The 21409-nt window shown below is 35.3% G+C and overlaps 2 protein-coding genes across 6 annotated transcripts; one reads left to right on the top strand and one right to left on the bottom strand.

Annotated features, from left to right (window-relative positions):
- Positions 1-461: 461 nt before the first annotated feature.
- Positions 462-16313, bottom strand: LOC18042074 (alpha-glucosidase 2). The gene is made up of 24 exons (XM_006432738.2): positions 16183-16313; positions 15138-15302; positions 14783-15044; positions 14614-14682; positions 14382-14519; positions 13562-13679; positions 12277-12359; positions 12002-12097; positions 11345-11513; positions 11123-11265; positions 10960-11046; positions 10599-10784; positions 9089-9256; positions 7885-8005; positions 7713-7782; positions 6637-6724; positions 6407-6527; positions 5329-5522; positions 5105-5213; positions 4165-4320; positions 3257-3359; positions 2759-2932; positions 1821-1966; positions 462-1469 (listed from the first exon to the last, which is right to left on the bottom strand). Exons 1-24 carry the CDS (start codon positions 16215-16217, stop codon positions 1276-1278), a joined length of 3195 nt encoding a protein of 1064 aa, XP_006432801.2. The 5' UTR covers positions 16218-16313; the 3' UTR covers positions 462-1275.
- An 894-nt stretch (positions 16314-17207) lies between these two features.
- On the top strand, positions 17208-20962 carry LOC18041978 (putative pentatricopeptide repeat-containing protein At1g31840). 5 transcript variants are annotated; one of them, XM_006432737.2, is made up of 3 exons: positions 17208-19937; positions 20046-20174; positions 20273-20962. In XM_006432737.2, the coding sequence occupies exon 1, from the start codon at positions 17497-17499 to the stop codon at positions 19924-19926; it is 2430 nt and encodes an 809-aa protein (XP_006432800.1). In that variant the 5' UTR covers positions 17208-17496; the 3' UTR covers positions 19927-19937; positions 20046-20174; positions 20273-20962. The 5 variants fall into 5 exon arrangements, with proteins under 5 accessions (XP_006432800.1, XP_024040675.1, XP_024040674.1 ...); XM_024184907.1 differs by having other exon boundaries at positions 17208-19948; XM_024184906.1 differs by having other exon boundaries at positions 17208-20174; positions 20273-20405; positions 20887-20962.
- The last annotated feature ends 447 nt before the right edge of the window (positions 20963-21409 follow it).

Here is a 21409-nt window from a genome sequence, read left to right as displayed (position 1 = left end):
CAGAGATTAGGATAATTTTAAGTTTTAATTCTTGCAACAAACACAATGCATTGTAACAGAGTTTGCATAGCATAATAAAATTAACCCTAATCCTACTCTATTGCTTTTCACCAGGTGGTTTTTCTTAAAGAAATTTTGAGTGCAATAGGGAAAAAAGAGTCTTGGTCGCAAAACCGAACTTTCATGGGAAAAAAATGATCCAGTTATAGTAAAGTAAAAATATTTCAAAGACTACAATTATCATCGTCATCATCATGCGTGCTTCAACAGCCTCACATCATTGTTTCCTTCCAACAAACAAATGTTATTATAACATTAGAATCACATCGCCATCACATTGCTATGTTTAAAGCAAACACATTACGTATCTATAGACTATAGTGGTAAAACACTCTTATAGAAATGGAGATTCTCACTCTTATTTAGAGTAGATTTGTTAATTAAATTCGATAGATCCCAGCTTGTTATAAATTGTACAAATCTACTTCGGTGGACTTTGATTGTAATATCGATATAATATAATATAACAATAAGGACATACATTACCAAGGGCGTCAATTGAGGGAATCTCCAGCTCCATTGGGGTATCAGTCACTGAACCAATGATGAAAAGAGTCAGAATTCAAATGTAACATGAATTTTACTACGGTTGTAGTATTGGTAACAATAAAACCCTTTTGAGCATACGAATGGTATTTGTTGGATTTGTAAATGTTTGTGGAGTAACTGAACTTTGTGGTCCGTTGATGTTTGTTAAGAGTCGAGTCTGTTTAAACATGAATTTGAAGCAGCATATGAATTGCTATTTTTCTATTGAAAGAGACTTATTATTCCTATGCCATCAAAATTGGTAGATGTATGCCACCACCTGTAAATATTTATTCTGCGCCTAATTGTTCATGAGCTTATTATATCCCATGCCATCTCAATTCATAGTTTTTTCTCTTGTCAATTCCCATCCTATGCATTAGCCCCACACTCACCATCCTCGAGCTAACAAAGCTTGTGCTGCTTACCTTTCCATCTAATGGTTGCTTCCTCTAAAACAAACAAATCTATGCTCGTTGAAGTCTTGGAAAGATATTCAGGCATTAACAAGTCACCAAATTATATCGAGTTGCACAAGACACTAACAAGTAACGTGGAGATCGATTATTATTAGGCTCAGCTGATTGATATTTACATTCTGCCAGCCAAACATTCAGTCTTACTTTGTTCAAGTTCAGAACACTCCTTTGACCGTTCGGAATATTTTGCAGAATTTTGCACGAGTGCCTATGGAATTTTTATCACCTCGTATTCATGGGAAATCGCAAGAGGTGACTGCTTTGAAACTGGCCTTTGTTCAGACCAGAGCTCCAAATTGACTGTTCCTGTTCCCCAGTGGATGAAACACTTGAAAACTTCCTCGACATTAAATCTATTAACAAGTGCCAGACCTTGGCACTTATCCACAAGCATCCACTCGCCTGAAATCAAAATCACATACAAAACAAATTTATTGTCAATTCTTTTAAATGGTGAGGCAAACAGTGTCACAACTTGAGTTTGAAAATATCTATCAGCATCACATTTGATTTCAAAAGATCTTTTTTTTAACCTCTGAAAACAATTTTAAACAATGATTCACTTGGGAAGCAGTTGGAAGAACAATTGCAGAAACAAATAAAAAATAAAAGGGAAACCAAAATTTTTGTGTTCATCCTTATATGCCTTCGGTATACTGCCTTTCTTAATAGTCCTTTTACATTTTGACTGAGTAGACAATGCCACACTTTTTGACATAAAACCAAAATAAGATTGAAAGTATAAAGTACTACCATTAGGCAGAAGGTTTCCTCCATAAAACTGCTCCCCAGATTCTGGCCAAATTTCTTGCTTCGACCCATCAATGGAGGTAAATGAGATAAAAGATTTTGTTGGATGCAGAAGGGTGAACATGGGGTGCACTCTCAGGCAAACCAGCCTGCAGCAGAACGTAAAAGTTGCAGAGTTTGTGTAGATAAACAAGAAAACCATAACACGCACACAAGTTGCGACGAGCTTTTCATATTGCGAAAAGCAGTCAAGGAGGCAATTTCTCTTTAATTTTTTTAAAGAGAAAAATCGAATACTTGAATTTCCAGAAACAATAATATTACACATATTAAAATATTAATATAGAAGCCTTTTAGCCTCCCTTTGTGTAACAATAATATTTCAGTTTATCTACTAATTTTATGTGGTAAATAAGGGAGTGTCACTCTCACTCTCAAACCTCCAAAAGTATACTAATCTTGTATTCCCACAACAAATCGGATGAAGGCTTGAGAGTATGACTGCAATTGTACATAGCAAAGATGTACACATTTAAAGTGTTTCATTTTTTGGGAATGAAGTTACATGACATAGCTGCTGTTATTATTATAAGAATAGTTGACTCAGGAGTTGCCCACTAAATCTGCTGACCCAGATTGTGGGGGGTGGATGATTGATTGACATAATGAAAACAGACGTTTCTCTCATATTCTTTCTTTTCATCTTCTTCCTAGTTATTTCTTACTTCATTCCCCCTACTTACTGTTATTCTTTCTATTGTCTCCTTTCGCTTTCTTTTTCGAGTACTGACCTACATCACTTAAGACTTCGACCATTATCAAAGTGATACAGAATTAGTACTTCTCAAATGATAAACCACAGACAGTCCCAAATGATACAGAATTAGCACTGTTAGAAGTAGCAGTGTCGAAAAGAAACAAAAGATAACAATGAAACACACCTTGAAAAGCCACCAGAACCAGCGCCAACTCTGCCGGCTAGAATTTTAGAATCGATCTTAAAGATCTTTGGATTATCTTTGGGAATAGTTAACTTCCTCTGCAGAATCAACCCACCGCCAATATCACCTTCTAACATGAGAGATTCCTCTTCTCCTCCATGCTGAAGACTCCTCCTACAACAGAAGAAAAGGTGATAGAAGCATAACACAAACAGAAAAAGGAACATTGAGCACGACAAGCAGCCACAACAAATTTATTATCAGGTGGATAATATTTTAGCGTAGCAGAGAAAGATAGAGCATGATTTTCTAACACTCCATCTTAAATAAAACAAACACATCCTACTGCTATTTGTCAACAATTCAATCAAATGCTTGGCTCTTTGACTTTATAGGTCCCATTTCAGCAAGCATTATATCATTACGAGTCTTAATTATTTAAATTATGCTTCTTCGAAAAAAGAAATGACGTTTTAAACCTATTAATCGGAAACTCACTCTACGACACTGTATTCTTCAGTACATCCAGCAGACCGGTATTCAGTACCACAATACTCTTCATACCCATTAACCTCAACCCTGCTATGAAGCCACTGTGTTCCTGTCAACATAATAACTTTGGAGTCAAAGGATGAGCAGTTAACATAATGTTTCACACATTAGAAATACAAATGAATAATTAACTGATTTGGTCAGGTTCCACTGAACTGTAAAATTTCTATCTGCCTGCGCGCACGCATATGCATGCACATGTTACTTGTAAAAACACTCTTCTTTGTGCATGACTGAAAACACTCTTTCATGCAATGTATCACTTTCGCACAAGAATGTGTATAGTCAAGAAGATAATACTAGAAATGAAAGTACATTCTAACATTCTTCAAATAAGAAATCTCATGTAGCCTGGGGCATAAGGCAGATAAGGACATTCAAGCAGCAAACAGCTAACAAATTTTCAAAATATGTTTATGCTGGAACAAATTCAAGTATTCTTTTCCATCTTTGTTTTTGAATTATTCCAAATTTAGTGAAATGCCTCTTTAAAGTACTTGTAAAGAAAACGTATCTAGAGATCCATCATTTTTTTCTCCTTTGATAATCTAACATCAGTGTCTTCATACGTGTAAAGAATACAGTAAAAAATGGCAACTTAGGACTTCAAGGAGGTAAGATGACCGTTAGACTCAAAGTTGCACCAAGGAAAAACTAAAAAAATGCCCAATTTGTCTTGGGGTTTAACCAAAAGAGAGAGGGAGAAAGACCCCTGGTGCCCAATGAAGTATCTCACATATGTTCGAGATACAACAGCCAGAATAAACTCAACAGGTACAACTTTAACCAAAAGAGAGAGGGAGAAAGACCACTGATGTCATCCCACTCAAAGGAAAACAATGATAATGAATTACCTGAAGGAAGGTGTGCCATGGAAATAACTCTACCCCCAATCCAAGGCACAACTTTAAGAGCCCAATCACTGCTTTTCAGTTCAATAGGGGTCTGTGAAAGATCTACTCCCTTGTGTTCAGAAGCCTTTTCCGCATCTGAAATTAGCTTAGCACTTTCTGTAAATAAAAACCCTCATTAGAACCAACATGAACACTAGTAAAGATTTTAAAGTTTAGTCAATCAAATTCCTAGCACTTTCAAGTCCTCAACACAATTTATAGAAATTAACAAATTATAGAAGATTTCTTCAAACTATTTTCTTTTCTTCTGACAATCGCACATCAGGAACAAGATAATGAATTCTGCAATTAAAAGCATATTTACTGGGGCAATATGGCCATGAACATTAAAAAATTACATTTTGAGAGAATTTCATAAATAAATGGTGTTGAGGCCTAGTGATTAAGTTCTGCAAGTACTATCCAATTTATAAAAATTGCTCTACAAGCAGAAATTGAAAAAATCTGAAATGTAAGAATTCCTGTAGTTTTAACCTCTCAACTCAAACCATCCGTCAGTAAAGAACAGACAAGGAACTATCTATAAGAAATCCCCAGGAAAAGCTTAGAAACCATGACTCAGAACCCAACGTTTAGTTTCACACACATGAAGCCATAAAATTGCGTGAATAATAATGCAATTTCCAGAAAGATACCTAATCAAATAATATGATTGAAGATATGTGACTGAACAAAGTACTGCAATAAGAACATCAGAATGTTCACGAACATGAAAGTTGAATTTGCAATGTAAATCTACTTAATTGAAGAGGATGGAAAAGCACACTAAAATCTCTCAAAGTAATTTTTTGGAAAATTGAAAAAGAAATCAACAATTAGTAATTTGTGGATAATTCCAATGAATGAGTGAGCGTCAGACGGCTTGAGGAAGCAGCATTACCCATACGAATCTTGTACTTTTCCTTACTCGCCGATACCAAATTAGACACTTCAGCTTCTGACGGCATTGCAATTTGCAAATCCTCTCCATCCATTCCCCATGTATCAATCTGTTTTTGCAAGAGTTCAGTTACTCAAAATCTTTTAAACAGATGCTCTAGAAGGTAAATAACAAAAGCATAATGTAGGATTTTAATGAATGTTTCTCAGCGAAAGAAGACAAACCGCTGCACCTCCACCAAGTAATATTTTTACAATAAGACGACGTTTTGGCCTTTTCCATAATCCTTCAGATTTGGAAACTCTAATAGTAACCTCTGACATCTGAAGCTCAGCGTCATAGTTTGTCAGCAGATATTGACCTTCAGTGAATCCATATCCATCACCATCATCTTCAAATAAAACACCTTTTGCTTTGCCTGTAAGAGAAAATAAGAGAAAATAAGCAAGTTATACAGAAGCTAAAGGAAAGCAGGATCAATAGCATTGCAATAAAGTTGGAAAGGCTATCAAACTTTTAGTCATTTCACAAACTCGCATGAAAGCGTATTGATGTAGGACAGATCTCTAAAAAGAAGAAAACAAAGTGGAGTAATATCATCTTGAGCATGATCAAGTTGACAAAATTTTGTCATATTTTTACTTTATGATCAGAATTTTGTAGACATGGATCAAAATGCAAGTTACTCAACAATTTCAAGAAAATCAACCATGGCAAAATATTTAAAAACAAGTGCGCCTGACCAAAAAAGGCCTACAAAAACTGGCCCAAGATTTCAAAGCCCAAAAGACTGGAAAAAGAACCTGAATCTGGCAAAAGCCAGGAACCAATTCTAGGTCGGCAACATTACACCATGTGTATAACCAATGGAAGTAATGGTGTGGGCTGAAGATGACTGATGAATGAAAGAACAGTTTGATTGCCAGAAAAATCACTGGTGCTGTTGGTGATGACATGGAGGTGGTTGATTGCCGGCAAGATCAATGTTTCAGGTGTTATCTCTCTGGTTATTCTACATTAATATTTTGCCATGGGGACAAACAGTTTAAAGAAATTATTAACTTAAAAGCATCAAACCTACTATTTTCCCAGTCAAAACCTTCAAATTATAGTAATAAAAATTGTAGGCAGCTTAAACCATCACATAGGATTGCAATCTTGTAGGCAAAAAATCAAACCAGAAAAATCAGCAGGCAAATAGAATGCTTTAGAATATGAACTACATCGCATGATAAACATTTCATGAAATTATTAGCTTCAAATTTAAAGTTGTTCTACAAAAATTTAATGTATCAAAACTACCATTCTCATCTAAAGCCACCAGAAGTGTTAAGTCATCAGATGGCTTAGATTCACCGATATTCTGATGCGGAGGACCTAAAGGTAAAATTGATCCACCTCGCAAATATAAAGAGGGTAAATCCTGGTATATTACAAAAAGAGCAAAAGGGGGAAAACATCAAAATTCATTTAAAAAAGGGGAAAACAGACATGACTTTAATGGATACAGATAAATGTCCAAGAACAGATACCGGATGTGAATCTTCAAAATCAAAACTTTGCCAAATTCCCTTGGGTAGTGCATGCTGCAACTTATCTGACCTCTGATCAGGCAATGTGCTAATTAAGAAGAAATATGGATGTTAGTATATGCATGACAAGAAGCAAAATACAAGGTCCGCCAACTTAACCCCACTCTTAACAATCCATGAGAAGAATGACATCAAGAGAATCCAACAGTTCAAACAAATTTAAAAGGGTTCAACACACAAAAACAAAATCAAGAAAGTAAATAATAATGTGACATTTTCCTATTTATTTTTTTCTTATTTGATTTTCTTACTTTCCCCAGTACATGAAAGAAAATATCTTGGTGATACACTATCTTTTTCTTTGATAAAAAACTAGAAAGATATATTCAATAAAGAAAGAAAGAAGTGGTTTTAGAACAATGACATCAAATCAAGAACAGAAATGACTACACGAAAGTAAACAATATTTCATTTTGATGATTTTGAATAAGATAAGTATGTAACTCTCTCAGAGAAGGATAATTCTCAGAAAAGGGAAATAAGCTGTTGAACATTGTTGCATAAAGAATCTGTCACTAAAATCGTGCAATTGGCATTCTGTTGCTTTGGATAGTTAACTTGATATGACAAGTGAGACATGAGAGACCAGGCTATATCTTCAAAAGCATCCCCCCACAATTATATTGAGAGATTGAATTCTTTTGTATGGAAAGGTGTTAATATTTCAACAATTTTAAAAAAACTAAATATCGTTGTGCACCAAACAAAGGGCACAATTATTAAATTCAAATATTTGGTTTAATTGGTAAAATCTCTCAGGGTGGGACAACAGGACTAAGTTCGAGTTATATTCACACCAGGGTCGGCCAGTGGTTGGTTAACATTGATATAATATTTAGAATGAAGATAACCATGCTATCAGCAGGAAAATCAAATCACAAGTAAAATTCGATAATCATGGTCAAGTAGATGAGAAGGAGATTAAGGCATAAAACCAGGATGAAAATGGGAAACTAAGGCATATACACTATCCTACTGTCATCAAGTATGTCATGTCTAAGGAAGAGAATAAGAACCTTGCACAAACTAAAACCGGACCCAATAGAAATGAATTTTCAAGTTTCCTCAAGGTGAGATCTTCAGGATCTGCACAGGCAATTTACATTTGTTTTAAAGCCAGTATAAAAAGGTAAACTTTTCATAACGCTCCACAAGGAACAAAACCAATACACTCACACAAGGACATACCAGCGAAAAAGGTTGGACTTGCCACAAGAGTGCCAGTTGTATGAGCCATATAAAATAGAGTGTATATATGAGGTAGAAAGCGATAGCGCCTCTTCAAGGCCAGCCGACAAACTTCTTCACACTAAGAAATAGAACTCTCATTACTTTTAGATACTCAAGTTAACATCAAATAAACCCAAAGGAAACACAACCAATTGTCACCAGAAACAAAAATTAAAGTAAATGTTAGAGTAGGTAGTAAATCTCACTTGTTTAATGTAAAACAATTGATAGAAGTTAAATGCAATTATTGGCTTTTAGCCATCAGTTTAAATTTGACCAGGTAATCTATTGTTCGAATCCTCTCATTGTTATTAAAAAAAGCTTTTTGCAGTTATTAAGGTTCGTGCTGTTTTTCTTTTGGTTGACATGCAAAAGCACATCAACAAAAATGTTTATTTTGTTCTATATTGTGTTTAGTTCACAAGCCTTGCATTATAGGTGTGTAAGAAGTTAAATTCTATTGTTGGGTCCTTCACCTATCAGCTTTACCATAGATCTCCTCAGATCTAACTCAATGGACACAACATATAGTTCGATCAAACAACCTCTTGATTGTACCTTGACACCATTCTTTATGAGGACACGAAGTAGATATAACTTAAAGTTTATGCAAGGTATTACACCGGGGTTCTCACCACAATTAGCGAGAACGAATCAATGTTTAGTTTATGTGCTTTGATCAAGCATGCATATTCACAGGAAACCCCCTTTAGTAAGATCAACTACGCTCTAAATAAATTAAGGCAGTACTTAATAAGCAAAGAAAGCAGATTAAATCGGTTTTCATTTAGTTAGTCAGCATCATTCTGCTTAAATACTTTTGCTGCCCAGCTGCAGTCTACCCCATTGCCCAGAAATAGAACATTTCATAAAATCTGACATTTCAAGATTTTTTTCATACATACGACAAGCTCTCATATGATTTGTAACTTTTTATTGTGCTTAAGAGAGGCAATTGATTTGTTTTCCCAATATATAAGGAATGTTTCTAAAGTGTTCTTTCAGTCATAATTAGCCTTTTAACATATAATTGGGCCTTTTCAGTCATCAATAATAGGAAAGCAATTTCATTCTCCGTAACCTGTAGTACTTAAAAGAATCCACTCATTCAATTTTGAAACAGAAAAAAGGTTATAATAAAAACACTAGAGCAGAACAAAACCTCTTCCCCAAAAGACCAAGGCTCATGGTCAATAGTGTCGGTTTCAGAGTGCCCGCGGCAAAAAGGAAACATTGCGCCTATACCCATCCACCGTCCAAAAAGTCTAGGTGTTGCATTTCCAGCAAATCCACCAATATCAGGTCCTGAAAGTGGCTGACCACTAAGTCCCTAGTACAAATTAAATCATGTATCAGAACGTAGAATATGTCAGAAAGAAATAACCCAAAAAAAAAAGAAAAAAAAATGTTGCCTCCAAGTAATTCAGTTCAAAAATTGGGAACCAAGACAAACAGTTCTGCAAAGCCAGCTGTGTGTGAAGATAATGTCGGATGTCAGAATTGTATCCAAATACAAACTTAAGCAAATATCTTTAGGATACATTGTTTCAAAAGTTAAACGAAGGCTTGCATTAGTATGTTTTCTGGATGACAGACTCATAGCCTAAGATTAATAAACAAAAAGTCATAGAAAAGCAAGATAATGCCAAAAGACTATAGCCAGGCACAAATAATTACTGTAAGCCTGCATTGATATGATACTAAAATTGATGAAAGTGATGTATCAGGAAGGGTTGTCAAGATCCAGCAAAGTGTTTTTTTTTTTGGTGGGGAGTGGGGGAAGGAATAGGAGATGCAGCTTAATTACTTGAAGCAGGATTGAAAGAGGGAAGATATGACCTCATGGTTTACTCCAAGAACCCTATTGATTGAAGATGATGAAAGATCGCTCATCATCCAAATTAAACCATCACAAACCTCTAGAATTCTAGGTAGCATATAAATTTCACGACCTAGCTGAAGGAAGAAGATGATTAACAGGGACTGCAGAATTGGTATAATGTGGCAGTCAAGGGAATTTGGTTATGAAGAACTAGTATAATTTGATAGGTGAAAAATAAAAAGTCTAAAGAAAGATCGAAGGCAAAAAAGTTGAATACCTTTAATAAGAAGAATGAGAAAATAATTTTCTTTTAGGAAACGAAGAACCTTATACTAAAAAGAAGGGATATACAAAGAATTGAGTGAGTTCACAAAAAAAAGAACTCCTAAAAGATCACAAAAATGTTGTATCCAATTCTAAACTGATAAGCTTTCCGATAAAAGCATAGGATCTTTAGGACTAAATTGTCTCAAAACAAATAAAGCAAACCCAAAATTCAAAAAATAAATTCAGGACCCCTTCTCAAGGATCAATGATGAATTAGAAGATTACGCCAAAACAACTTTGATCTAATATGCTGCCTAATGGTTGGTTCTACAGTTTTCAGGTTTTAGACAAAGCAAAAGATAACTATTTATACTCTTGAAAGAGACCACAAACTAAACTTCTTATCCACATACATCATTCATACAGCACTTAAGTCTTCCTTATAAAGAAAGTGTAAAGATTGCTCAGAGAGACAAAAGCATCACCTATAGCAGGGGGAAAAGCCATAAATTATTTAGGGCATAAAACGTTTAGCTCATTAGTACTTTGTGAAAACAGAAAAAATGAACAACTGAACACTTACCAATTGAAGTACCATGGATATACTCATATGAAGGTGCTCCCAATTTGAAACGTTATCTCCTGTCCATGTGGCAGCATATCTTTGACTACCAATAAATCCAGCTCTGGTGAGAACAAAAGGACGCTTATCTTTATCAGCTAACTTCATGCCTTCATATGTCGATCTTGCCATTAGCATGCCATAAACCTAAGTTTGGCAACCCATGTTAATAACGGCCATCATGGGAAAAACCATACACATGGGTTGGCACTACATTGCGAGCAAAATCGCATAACCAAAGAGATCTATGCACGTACAAACTAATAGCAAAAGAGATTACATGTAAGAAGAAAGCCACCAGATTAGGGTTGAAAAATTATACGTTGTGATAGTACGAGTGATTTTGACAACCTCCAATTTCATCATCCCCTCTGTGGATGTTGCTCTCAGGCATTGTCTTTGTTACAGACTGAAAGAAAGAAAGCAGTAAGACCACATACAAATAAAAGAGAATGCATGTGCATAGGAATAAATATAAGAATAACCTTAAAGACAGCTGGCTCGTTCATATCATTCCATATACCATCAACTCCATTATAAATGAAATCCTTAACTAAAGAGGCCCACCAGGAACGAACTTTTGATTGTGTATAATCAGGGAAAACACAAGGCCCAGGCCACACCTCCCCTGAAATAAGGACATTGGTGACTTTAACACCTCAAAAAATTAATTTAAAGAATCAGCTTCATCAAATAAAGAGAAGTACCTATAAAAGGCGTCCCATCTGCTTTCTGAATCCAGACATCAATTTTAGAGCCGCTATCATACACAAAGTACCCATCCTCATGTTTAATTCCTGGATCAAGCATCCAGATTGCTTTGAAACCATTAAGGTGGAGACACGCAGCCAAAGATTTTGGATCTGGGAAACGCTCCTAAAAGAAATCATTATAATTCACTCCCCATGTCAATGATTATAGTGTTCTCACATAATGGGTAATATACAGCTATGTAATAGCAATGCCTTGCCAGGAGACGTGTCCTTCTAACAAAAATACATAGTGTGGCTATTGTGAAGTTCAAAAAGGTTGTCCATAACCAAGTTTTTGTCCTAGCAGATCCTAGGCCAGCAAATCAACAAAGGGACCATTTTTTTTATCTTTATATACTAACCTTCATGAGAGGAATTAGTTTCAGATATTGTTCATATTACTGCGTCTCGAGCACATTGAAATGAAACTGAAGTTCTAGCAACTACTCTAATTAACAATTTTTGGAAGTCTAAACGAAATAACGAAACTCCTTCTCTGGGTTGATATTTGCTTTTTACTGCTTTAATGAATGTTGATTTAATTTTAAGTTATAAGTAAATTAATGGTGCAATAGACATATCATCCAGAAATATCATTAAGAAAGAACATGCCTTGTCAAAAGTGAAACAACGAAATCCATCCATGTAGTCGATATCCATCCATATAGCATCACACGGTATACCTTTCTCACGAAATGTCCTGCAAATCTGAATATATAGTGGGTTAATAATCAGAAAAGCACAACATAAAATGTATAATAGAAGATGTAGAAAGTGCAATGGTGATCATAACTTTAGGAATAACAATTTTTCAGAATTTTGTTGTTCTTCCAAAGATGAAGCAAATCAGGAAGAAAAATTCATAGGGAAAAAGAGAAAGAACCAACCTCACGAACTCTCTTATCAGAATCATAGCTCCAGCGACATTGGTGGTAACCTAAGGACCATTTTGGTGGCATAAACACGGTCCCTAGTAAGAAAAATCAACAATTACAAAGTAGCCCAAGCCAAATGTTATTGTTCTTGTGGACAGCTTTTTCACTTTTGTAAACCCATAAATGTAAATACAATTAGAAATTTCTTTTCTTTAAAGAAGAATAAATTTAAAAAAAAAAAATTGTGAAGATGATACATTAAAAAAAAATAAAAAGACCTAAGAAGCTCTTGAAACACTAGTATAACTGCTACAATGCAGCTCCTGTGAAGAAATGAAGATGGACAAGTATGCAAAATTCCAGAACTATTCATTTCTGCCATCATTGCTCTGTTTAACTGGAGGCCTCTATCTATTTCATCAATGATAATTCACGGACTCAAACGATGAAAAAAGCTCATAACAGGTCATTATAGGTCATGAAATTATATTAATGGGAGCTAGGTTATGTTATAATTCAGGGACTCAAACGATGAAACAAGCTCATAACAGATCATTATAGGTCATGAAAGTATATTAATGGGAGTTTGGTTATGTTTCTCAAATAGATTTTATGTTTCCAAAAACAAAAAGTATAATTTTACTAGGAGTGGTTTTTTCTAGAAACCAATTTGTACAACAAAAAATGAATATTCAAAATTATAGCTAGAATTTGGGAATTATGAAAATGAATTAACTCCAAAAGATAAATAATAACATTAACAATAATATAAAAATCTCATTTTCAAGAATACCAAATACATTCTCCCAATTTTATTTTTTCAAAAAAATTATAGTAGTCACAACCAAAAGCATTCTTTGATCAAGTAAACATCATTTGAAGAACATCAACCGTCATTTTCATAAGTAGGTTTGAGAACTGTTTTTTAAAATGATACGAAACACACTTTTAGTCACTCCGTCCATTAAGCTTGATTAAAGAAGGATTGCTTTTATTTTATTAGGATTACTCTTATTATTGTATTAGCAGAGAAGCTTTGAGAACAAAATATCTATATCTAAATACCTCAACGAAACACAGAATTCAACTCATGCATCACTCAAGGAAGAGTTAATAGAAAAATAGATACCCTTTAAACCACAAAAAACAAAGGAACATATTATATGTATTATGTTTCCTGGTTCAACATGAAAATCATGAAAGAGCAAAATGGACAGAGGAAGTCATCTTGACATCATAAAAACTTGACAAGGACGTGGAGCACTTGAAGAAGAGAAAGCTTGGTCTAGGAGATTACCAACTGCATGAGAAAGAGAAACCAGAACAGCAGTAGGAGAAGTGAAAGGACCAAATGTAATAACAGGATATGAGGATGGAGCAGTGAACTGTATTGTTGATTCTTTCCTCAGATCAATCTGCAGGAGAATAAATACAGAGGACTGTTAGGATAGATCCATGTGGATTACCACAAAAGTTCATAATAGGTTAAGTTTTTACTCAATAATAGCATTTTAACCTCCAACAACCCCACCCCAACCCCACTCCCTCTCTCATTTTGGCGCCTACTTAATTAAAGGGTAAATACAGTGAAGCTCCTGGAGTTTTAGTCCGAAATCAAGCTGCTCCACACTCTTTTCATGTTTCTCATTTAACTCCCCATTACAATCCATCAATTTCCTCAACTGACAAAAAATAGAATGCTGAAAAAACCAATTAATCAATCTAAGAAACAAAATACAGCAGAAAGAACAAAAGTAAACTTTGGAAATTAGGAGCAAATATGAGAGTCACTATAGGCTAGTTTTGAGAGAAATCTGAAGTATATTCGCTTTAGTCCAACCATGGCCAGGTGTGAAGACCGAGAAAAAGACCTTAAAGCTGCTTTATTTTAGGCCAAGAGTCAAAGAGTTGAAAGATATTTAACCTTTAATTAGTGGGATTCCAAACAAAAAACAAGCACACAATGGACCAAAAAACAACTCAAAAGTAAGACATCATGACTTTCAATGCCATGTTAAAACTAAACAACATGACAATTCAAATATTTAACCTCACAAGAAAGAAAACCCCAGCAGTAATACTTAAACAAGTTTAAGTTCACAACAAGGAAGCCACACCTCACATCGACGTGTTGTGTCAGCGAGAACCCCCAGTGCCTCTCCATTTGGAAGAACAGCAAGCACCCAAGGATGTGACTGATACAAGGACGTTGTTTCAGTACCATAGCCCCACGAGTCCGTGTTCCATGTAAAAATCTACAGGCAAAAAGATCACCACATTGTAGTTGAACAAGTAAATAAGGGCTCACTGCACATCATATTTAAAAAGTAAAAATAGACAGGAACTCACTCTCTTTCCCGTCCGCTCTAGCTGACCACTAACTTCCCCAGTTCCATACAACGAGGTACCAGCAGGAAACTAAAATCAGAACCAAATTAATCTAGCTTCAAAAGAAAAAAAAAAAGAGACATGCATTACTAAAGAAATTAAGAAAATGCAATGTACGCAGAGAGGGAACCTCAAGTTTGACTATCTGTTGACCGCGGACACATTGAAAAGTGGGAGTATATGAAGGGCGCGTGCGAGTCGAGATTGGCGTGTCCCTATCCTTTCCATTCACAAACGAGAGACTCGGATACGCTGCTTGACGATCACTCGCCGAACAATCGAACCGGAAAACTCCTTCCTCCAAAACCGGTTCAAAAATCATGTCACCTGAAACGACGTCCGAGGAAGCGATCGCCTCCGCCGCCATTACGATTCTAGATGCCGATCTCTTTCTGCGTATGAAAAATTTTGAATAATGTTCGGAATTGCAAATCAATCAAACGAATGAACGAATGAAGGAGTAAACTTATTAACTAATTAGTAACCTGATGGAGCTAAAGAGATGAGATGTTGCTCTTGTGCCTGTAGTGGTTAAAGCAAAGAGGCCTCGACGATCAAATTTATTCAATTTGGAATTGGAAGAAGAATATGAAGAAGCAGTAAACTCATGCCTCGGGATTCCAACAGGCGTGCCAGTGACTCTACCACTCCTGCAGCAGGTCAGTGATTCTATCATTTTGATTTACTGGTCCTTTTTAATATAATTTAATTATTTAATTAATTAGTTAAGTAATTGATGGGATAAAAGTCGGAATTTAATAGGCCTAGAAGGTATCGATCGAAATTTGATCCTATGAATCCCTCATACGTCATTGTAATTCAACTACTTCTAATAAATGATGCACATTTCCATGAAGATTTTACAGTCACATCCCCAACATGACACTTTTGAATCAAGAAAAGGAAAATTCATTGACCATCCATACACATTGACCTTCTGTCAAAGGACCGCTTGCAAAGGGAAAAGTCTCTGTCAAAAGGAAGCAATGCTAAACTCAAGCCATAAACTTATTGAAACAAAAAATCCTTTTGCCGCACCACCACCGTGACTTCTCCAACAAACAGCTGAGAACAAAAAAACATATTTTCTAGAGCATCAACCAAATATTTTAACACCTTTTCTCCTCAGATGGATTAATATTATGCATCAAGGATCAATAAAAATTGCCTTTTTTTTTTTTTAATTCTTTTACCTATTACAGATTTACATTTGTTTGACCTTTAACTTATTGAAACAGAGAAGAACCCACCCAACTCGGAAAATAAAATAACAAAAAAAAAAAGGACATTCCAATCCTTTCAATATTTAAAAATGAAATTAATTAATAAAGCCTTTGCACAAAAAGATTATCATTTAGATTGTCATGCATTTATAGAGTATTAGCAGCAGGGATTTCATCACAATGCCTCATGTCGCCACCATATGATTTTTAAAAGAATGCCTATTGTCTAATGCATAATAAGAAGTTAAAATCATATTTCCATCCCACTGCAATAAACAGATTGTCCAAGTTTAGAAAAACTCCCAACTCTCTGTCTTTGTAAGTCCAAGACCTCACGACCATTCATTTTTTGGTAGCAACAAGAACAGTAAATTGGATCTAAGTTTTCGATTGCACTACACAAAACATACTAATTTTCTCTCACAAGAATCTAGATTTCCCTCTTAGCCACCTTCACCAGCTCACAATTCCTCTATCAAATCTGGAAAAAGAAGATATCCTTTAACCAAATTCAGCACCTTTCTATTAAAACATCCATACAAAGATGATGAACAGGAAAAGTGGTGTGTCAGTTTTCTGATTCTGGAGAATTTTAATCTAACAGAACAAGCACGGGATAGTGTTTGGATGATTTGGTTGGCGATGAATCACCTGACGTGTTTGAAAATTTTGTCACGAGTGAAAGTTCAGACAGCAAGTAATTTTTTTTTTAACTAAATTGAAACTAGGTGAGGCTTTATATATATATATATATATATATATATTAAGTTCGGACATTTGTTCTTATTGGTATTAATTAGTAAAATCTGATAAAAATACAACTAAAATAACTCCTTAGCATAAAATTTGGTAGTAAACACATGTCATTAGATCCTACAGAGGTTAGATAGTATTAAAAATAAGTGGAGATTCCACTTTCAACTCATCCTAAATTAAAAAAATATAAGAAGTCAAACCAATTTAATATTAGAGATGCAAATCTACCGAGACAAGTAAACCAAACAAAATTCATAATCATTGAAACTGTTAAAAAAGAAAGTAAAAAAATTTAGGGTAGCGACTAAATTCACACGATAATAACTTATGCCCCATTTATTGTGTAAATTGAGAAAAAGAATGGAAAAAGGAAACATGAGAAAAATAAATAAGAAAAATAAATCAATAACTAAAAATTAGACATTAATTTTATAATTTTTAATGGATTAATTCTTTGCAAGAATGAGGAATTTAATTGGTTAATTTTGATAAACCTCCAGTAGTTAAGTTCTGACCTTTAATAAACACCAGGGAATTACCCGAAATTACCCTAATAAAATGGAGAAAACTCAGAAAAGTATTAAGTAAAACTTCTTAAAACGACGGCGCATCTGTAGAGATTATTCCCCGCAGACCCACCCAGCAGCGCACCATCGTCATCGTGTGATTAAGTTTTCCCAACAACACGCGGGGGGAAGCGGACAAAACATCGCTCACCCGCTTTTGTGGAGAATGAAGAGAAGGGCTTTGAAATTTGAATTATATGTGTGTAGTTGAAGACTGGAAGTGGAAGATGATTGAAGGTTGAAGAAAAGCACACCAACGGGTCGTGAAAATAAATGGGCAATTATATTTATTCTCAGATATGCTCTCTTCTTGGCCTTGCTCTTCTTCAAAGGTACTACTCAAATTCAAAAACCTTCTAACTGTTTTGCGTTCTATTAACAAGTGTTACTGCTCCGAATCAAAAACCCATATCTCAGATTTACGATCCAACCAAGTTAATGCCATTTTAGCCAACCTCATCAAAACCAATAACCCCACTCCTGCCATTCAGTTTTTCAAATGGACTCACGACTGTGTCAGCTCACCCAATATTGCACAGCTAATTCACGTTTTGCTGCAGTCCGATATGAGGGATGTGGCTTCGCATGTTTTCGACAAAATGGTTATTGAATTTGGAAAAAACTACAACTTTTTTCGTCTGTTTTGTGACAGTTTGGGAGATTTTGGTTGTGATTATAGCTTCTTGATTGAAAATTATCTGAGAATTGGAAAGGTTGATGAGTCTGTTGAGATTTTTGCTTATATGTCTGACATGGGTATTTATTTGTTGCCGGATTTGGTGCATAGACTGATGAGCTGTTTAGTTGATTCGAATCGTGTTGGTCTACTTGCTGATCAGTATTATAAGCTGTGTAGAGCAATGAGAGGGAAGGGGTTTTGCGTGTATGAGTTTTTAATGAATGGTTTATTGAGGAAGGGTGAGATTGAAAATGCTTTTCATATGCATCGACAGGTGATTCAGAGGGGTTTTGTGCCTAATATTGTCACTTGTAATAAAATTTTGAAATGCCTTTGCATAAAAGGTCAGATTGGAAATGCTTCTAGTTTGTTTGATGTGTTGCTACTGGTTGGTCCGAAACCGAATGTGGTGACATTTAGCACATTGATTAATGCATTTTGCAAGGAGGTGAAATTGGAAAAAGCATTTCAGCTTTATAATCTAATGATGGAGATGGATTTGGTGCCTGATCTAATTATCTATAGTATTCTTATTGATGGCCTTTTCAAGGCAGGTAGACTGAAGGAAGGGAATGAACTACTGTTGACGGCACTGGATAGAGGTTTAAAGTTGGATGTTGTTGTTTTCAGTTCAGTTATGGATGCATATGTGGGAATTGGGGATGTTGGGAGGGCTGTGCAGACATATGATAGAATGTTGAATGAAGGGATTTTGCCAAATGTGGTTAGTTATAGTATACTTATAAAGGGATTGTGTCAGCAGGGTAGGCTTGTCGAGGCTTGTGGGATATTTGGTCAGGTTCTGATTCGAGGGCTGGAGCCATCTCTCCTAACTTACAGCAGTCTGATTGATGGCTTTTGCAAATCAGGAAAATTGAGAGATGGCTTCTCTTTGTATGATAATATGATAAAGAGGGGCCTTAAACCTGATGCAGTTGTTTGCGGCTTGTTAATAAATGGTCTTTGCAAACAAGGGTTGATGGGTGATGCCCTTAGATTTTTCTTTCAGTCTGTAAGGATGGCTTTGATTCCCAATTTATTTATTTTCAACACCTTGATGGATGGTTTCTGTAGATTAAAGCGTGCAACGGATACTGTGAAGTTGTTCATGTTAATGGGTATGTACAACATAAAACCGGATGTAATTACCCACACTGTGCTTATTAGAGGGATTGCTGGTCAAGGGAGCTTGAGTTCGGCAATGTTGTTATTTTTCCAAATGCTGAAGAGGGGTTTGACACCAGATGTCATTACATATTCTGCTATCATTCATGGGCTCTTCAAGCGAAAAAATGTCCACGCTGGGTTGCAGATGTTTAAACTCATGGAAAGAAATGGAGTAGTTCCTGATATTGCTATATATAATGTTCTTCTTAATATGCTTATAAAAGAATGCCATTTAGATGCAGCCTTGAAACTCTTCGGTCAACTAACTGATAGAGGTCTAGAACCTGATATTATAACATACAATACAATAATTTGTGGCTACTGCTCATTGAATAGGTTAGATGAGGCTGTTCAGCTATTTGAAAAGCTGACATGTGTACAGTTGAAACCCAATTCCATTACTTTTACCATATTGATTGATGCTTTTTGCAAAGAAGGCAGAATGGATGATGCCACTATGATGTTCTCCAAAATGTTGGAAAAGGGTCCCAAGGCCAATGTGGTCACTTATAGCTGTTTAATTGACGGCTATTTCAAATCTCAAAATATGAAAAGTGCCTTTGACGTTTATGAAGAGATGTGTGAAAACAATATCTCTCCAAATATTGTAAGTTATAGCATCCTCATTGATGGTCTTTGCAAAAGAGGACTTATGGAGGAAGCATTGTATGCTTTTCATTGTGCTCTAGACAATCATTTATTGCCTGATGTGGTCACTTATGCAATCCTGATTCGTGGTTACTGCAAGGCCGGAAGACCAACTGAAGCTATGCAGTTGTATGACAGTATGTTGAGAAATGGAATCATGCCAGATGGTCTGCTGCTAAGCACACTTGCTGACTATAATCTTCAAAGTAGTGGGTCACAAGAGCATTGTATTTGATATTCACTTAGGTACTTGGAATGTATGTGCTTGGTGTTCAGCTGAATCCACTCTGCCTTCTAAATAAGGAGCTTTTGTTTATTCACACTGAATTATTTTGTGTAATTTTGGTTTTATAGAAAATGTTCAACGGTGGGAGAGTGGAAGTTTGGACTTGTGTGAACTTCTCTACACATTTGAATCGGGATGTGCCATTCCAGTTCTGTTATGGGTTGGTACACACGTGTAATAGCAAGGGAATGGTAATGGTAATATTCTCTATTTCGCAATTCATGTTATCAATTCAGGTTAATAGCCTTTCTGAACCTAATTTTTTCTTTTGGGCGATATGTGTTTATTGTGCTAGGTATTTAACCTGCAGCCTGACATTCCCATAAGTTCATCCAACCCAAATCTTGATGTTCACAATCGGACTATACATCAAGGAAAACAGTTTTAGCTGTTGATAATTATTTTACCTAATATTAGTGGATCATATGGTGAGTGGTAAGTTTAATCCATGATTAAATTTTTATATCAGCATTGATTTTGTTCAACATTATCGGCTTTCTGCTTGCGAGGAGAATTAAGCGAGTTTGTGAAACGCAACTTTGGATTGTTTCACAATGCTGTCAGCCTAAGCAATCATCAAGGCTCAATATACAGTATTTTTAAAATGTGGCTCTTAAAATCAATGTGAATTGGTTTACCCCCATTCTTTTACCTGTTTATTATTCTGGTTAATATGGTGAGAACAAATACAAGGGTTAGTGTGGAAAAATGTAGGAGATGATATATATATATATATATTGGCAATTTAATTTCAGTCTTAATTTGCTGGAATTACTGTAATTTTTTTTCAAATAATTAAATTTTGATGTTCAAGAATTTTTTAGGTTGGGAGTGCCAAATTTCTTGTTAAGTTGGTAGGTTTGCTTCCTTGGTACGGGAGATTCAGTTTGCTATTTGTAATTTTATCAGATTGGTGGACAAAACACTCTGCTCATTGATGCTGTTCGGCAAAGAATTCCCCTTGTGACTGATAGACTATTTCCCCGGAAATCTAATGTAATTTTTTCTTTCTTTAATATGTTATTTATTATTATTTTTTTTTTCAATACCCGTACATACCTCAACCTTGCAATGTGAGATATAAACAAGAATTATCCTCTCAAATAAAATCTAACAATGGCCGAACAAAAAGAATTAATCCGTCAAAAAATAATAAAAAGATAAAATCACGACAAATTCTCCGAGTTTGGCCACAAATCCAGTTCAATTACTCTTTACTCCCCTCCTCAGCGCCTCTATAATTGGTTTACTGCTGTTATAGCTGCTGAGTTGATTTCCAGTTAAGTATGAGTAGTGGCCTGTGTATAAGAAATAATGTGCATACGGAGAATCCATGTTGTGGTGCACCTAGGCACGAATTATCAATCAAAAAATAATGTACAAGCACCATCATTTTGAAAAATAATCATAAAAACTATAAAGTTTGAATAGG

This window comes from Citrus clementina, unplaced genomic scaffold (genome assembly GCF_000493195.1).
Source record: "Citrus clementina cultivar Clemenules unplaced genomic scaffold, Citrus_clementina_v1.0 scaffold_5, whole genome shotgun sequence".
Classification (NCBI taxonomy): Eukaryota; Viridiplantae; Streptophyta; class Magnoliopsida; order Sapindales; family Rutaceae; genus Citrus; species Citrus x clementina.
The sequence above is the reverse complement of the archived record's forward strand: the minus strand, read 5'-3'. Positions and strand labels throughout refer to the sequence as shown.

Coding starts and splice junctions, on each gene's coding strand:
- LOC18042074 (XM_006432738.2), bottom strand. CDS start 16,217: ATGGTCGTGAGGTCTTGGACTTACAAAGACAGAGA. Junction 15,045..15,137: donor CATCTCTTTAGCTCCATCAG/GTTACTAATTAG, acceptor TTTCATACGCAG/AAAGAGATCGGCATCTAGAA. Junction 3,360..4,164: donor CATGGCACACCTTCCTTCAG/GTAATTCATTAT, acceptor TTATGTTGACAG/GAACACAGTGGCTTCATAGC.
- LOC18041978 (XM_006432737.2), top strand. CDS start 17,497: ATGCTCTCTTCTTGGCCTTGCTCTTCTTCAAAGGTACTACTCAAATTC.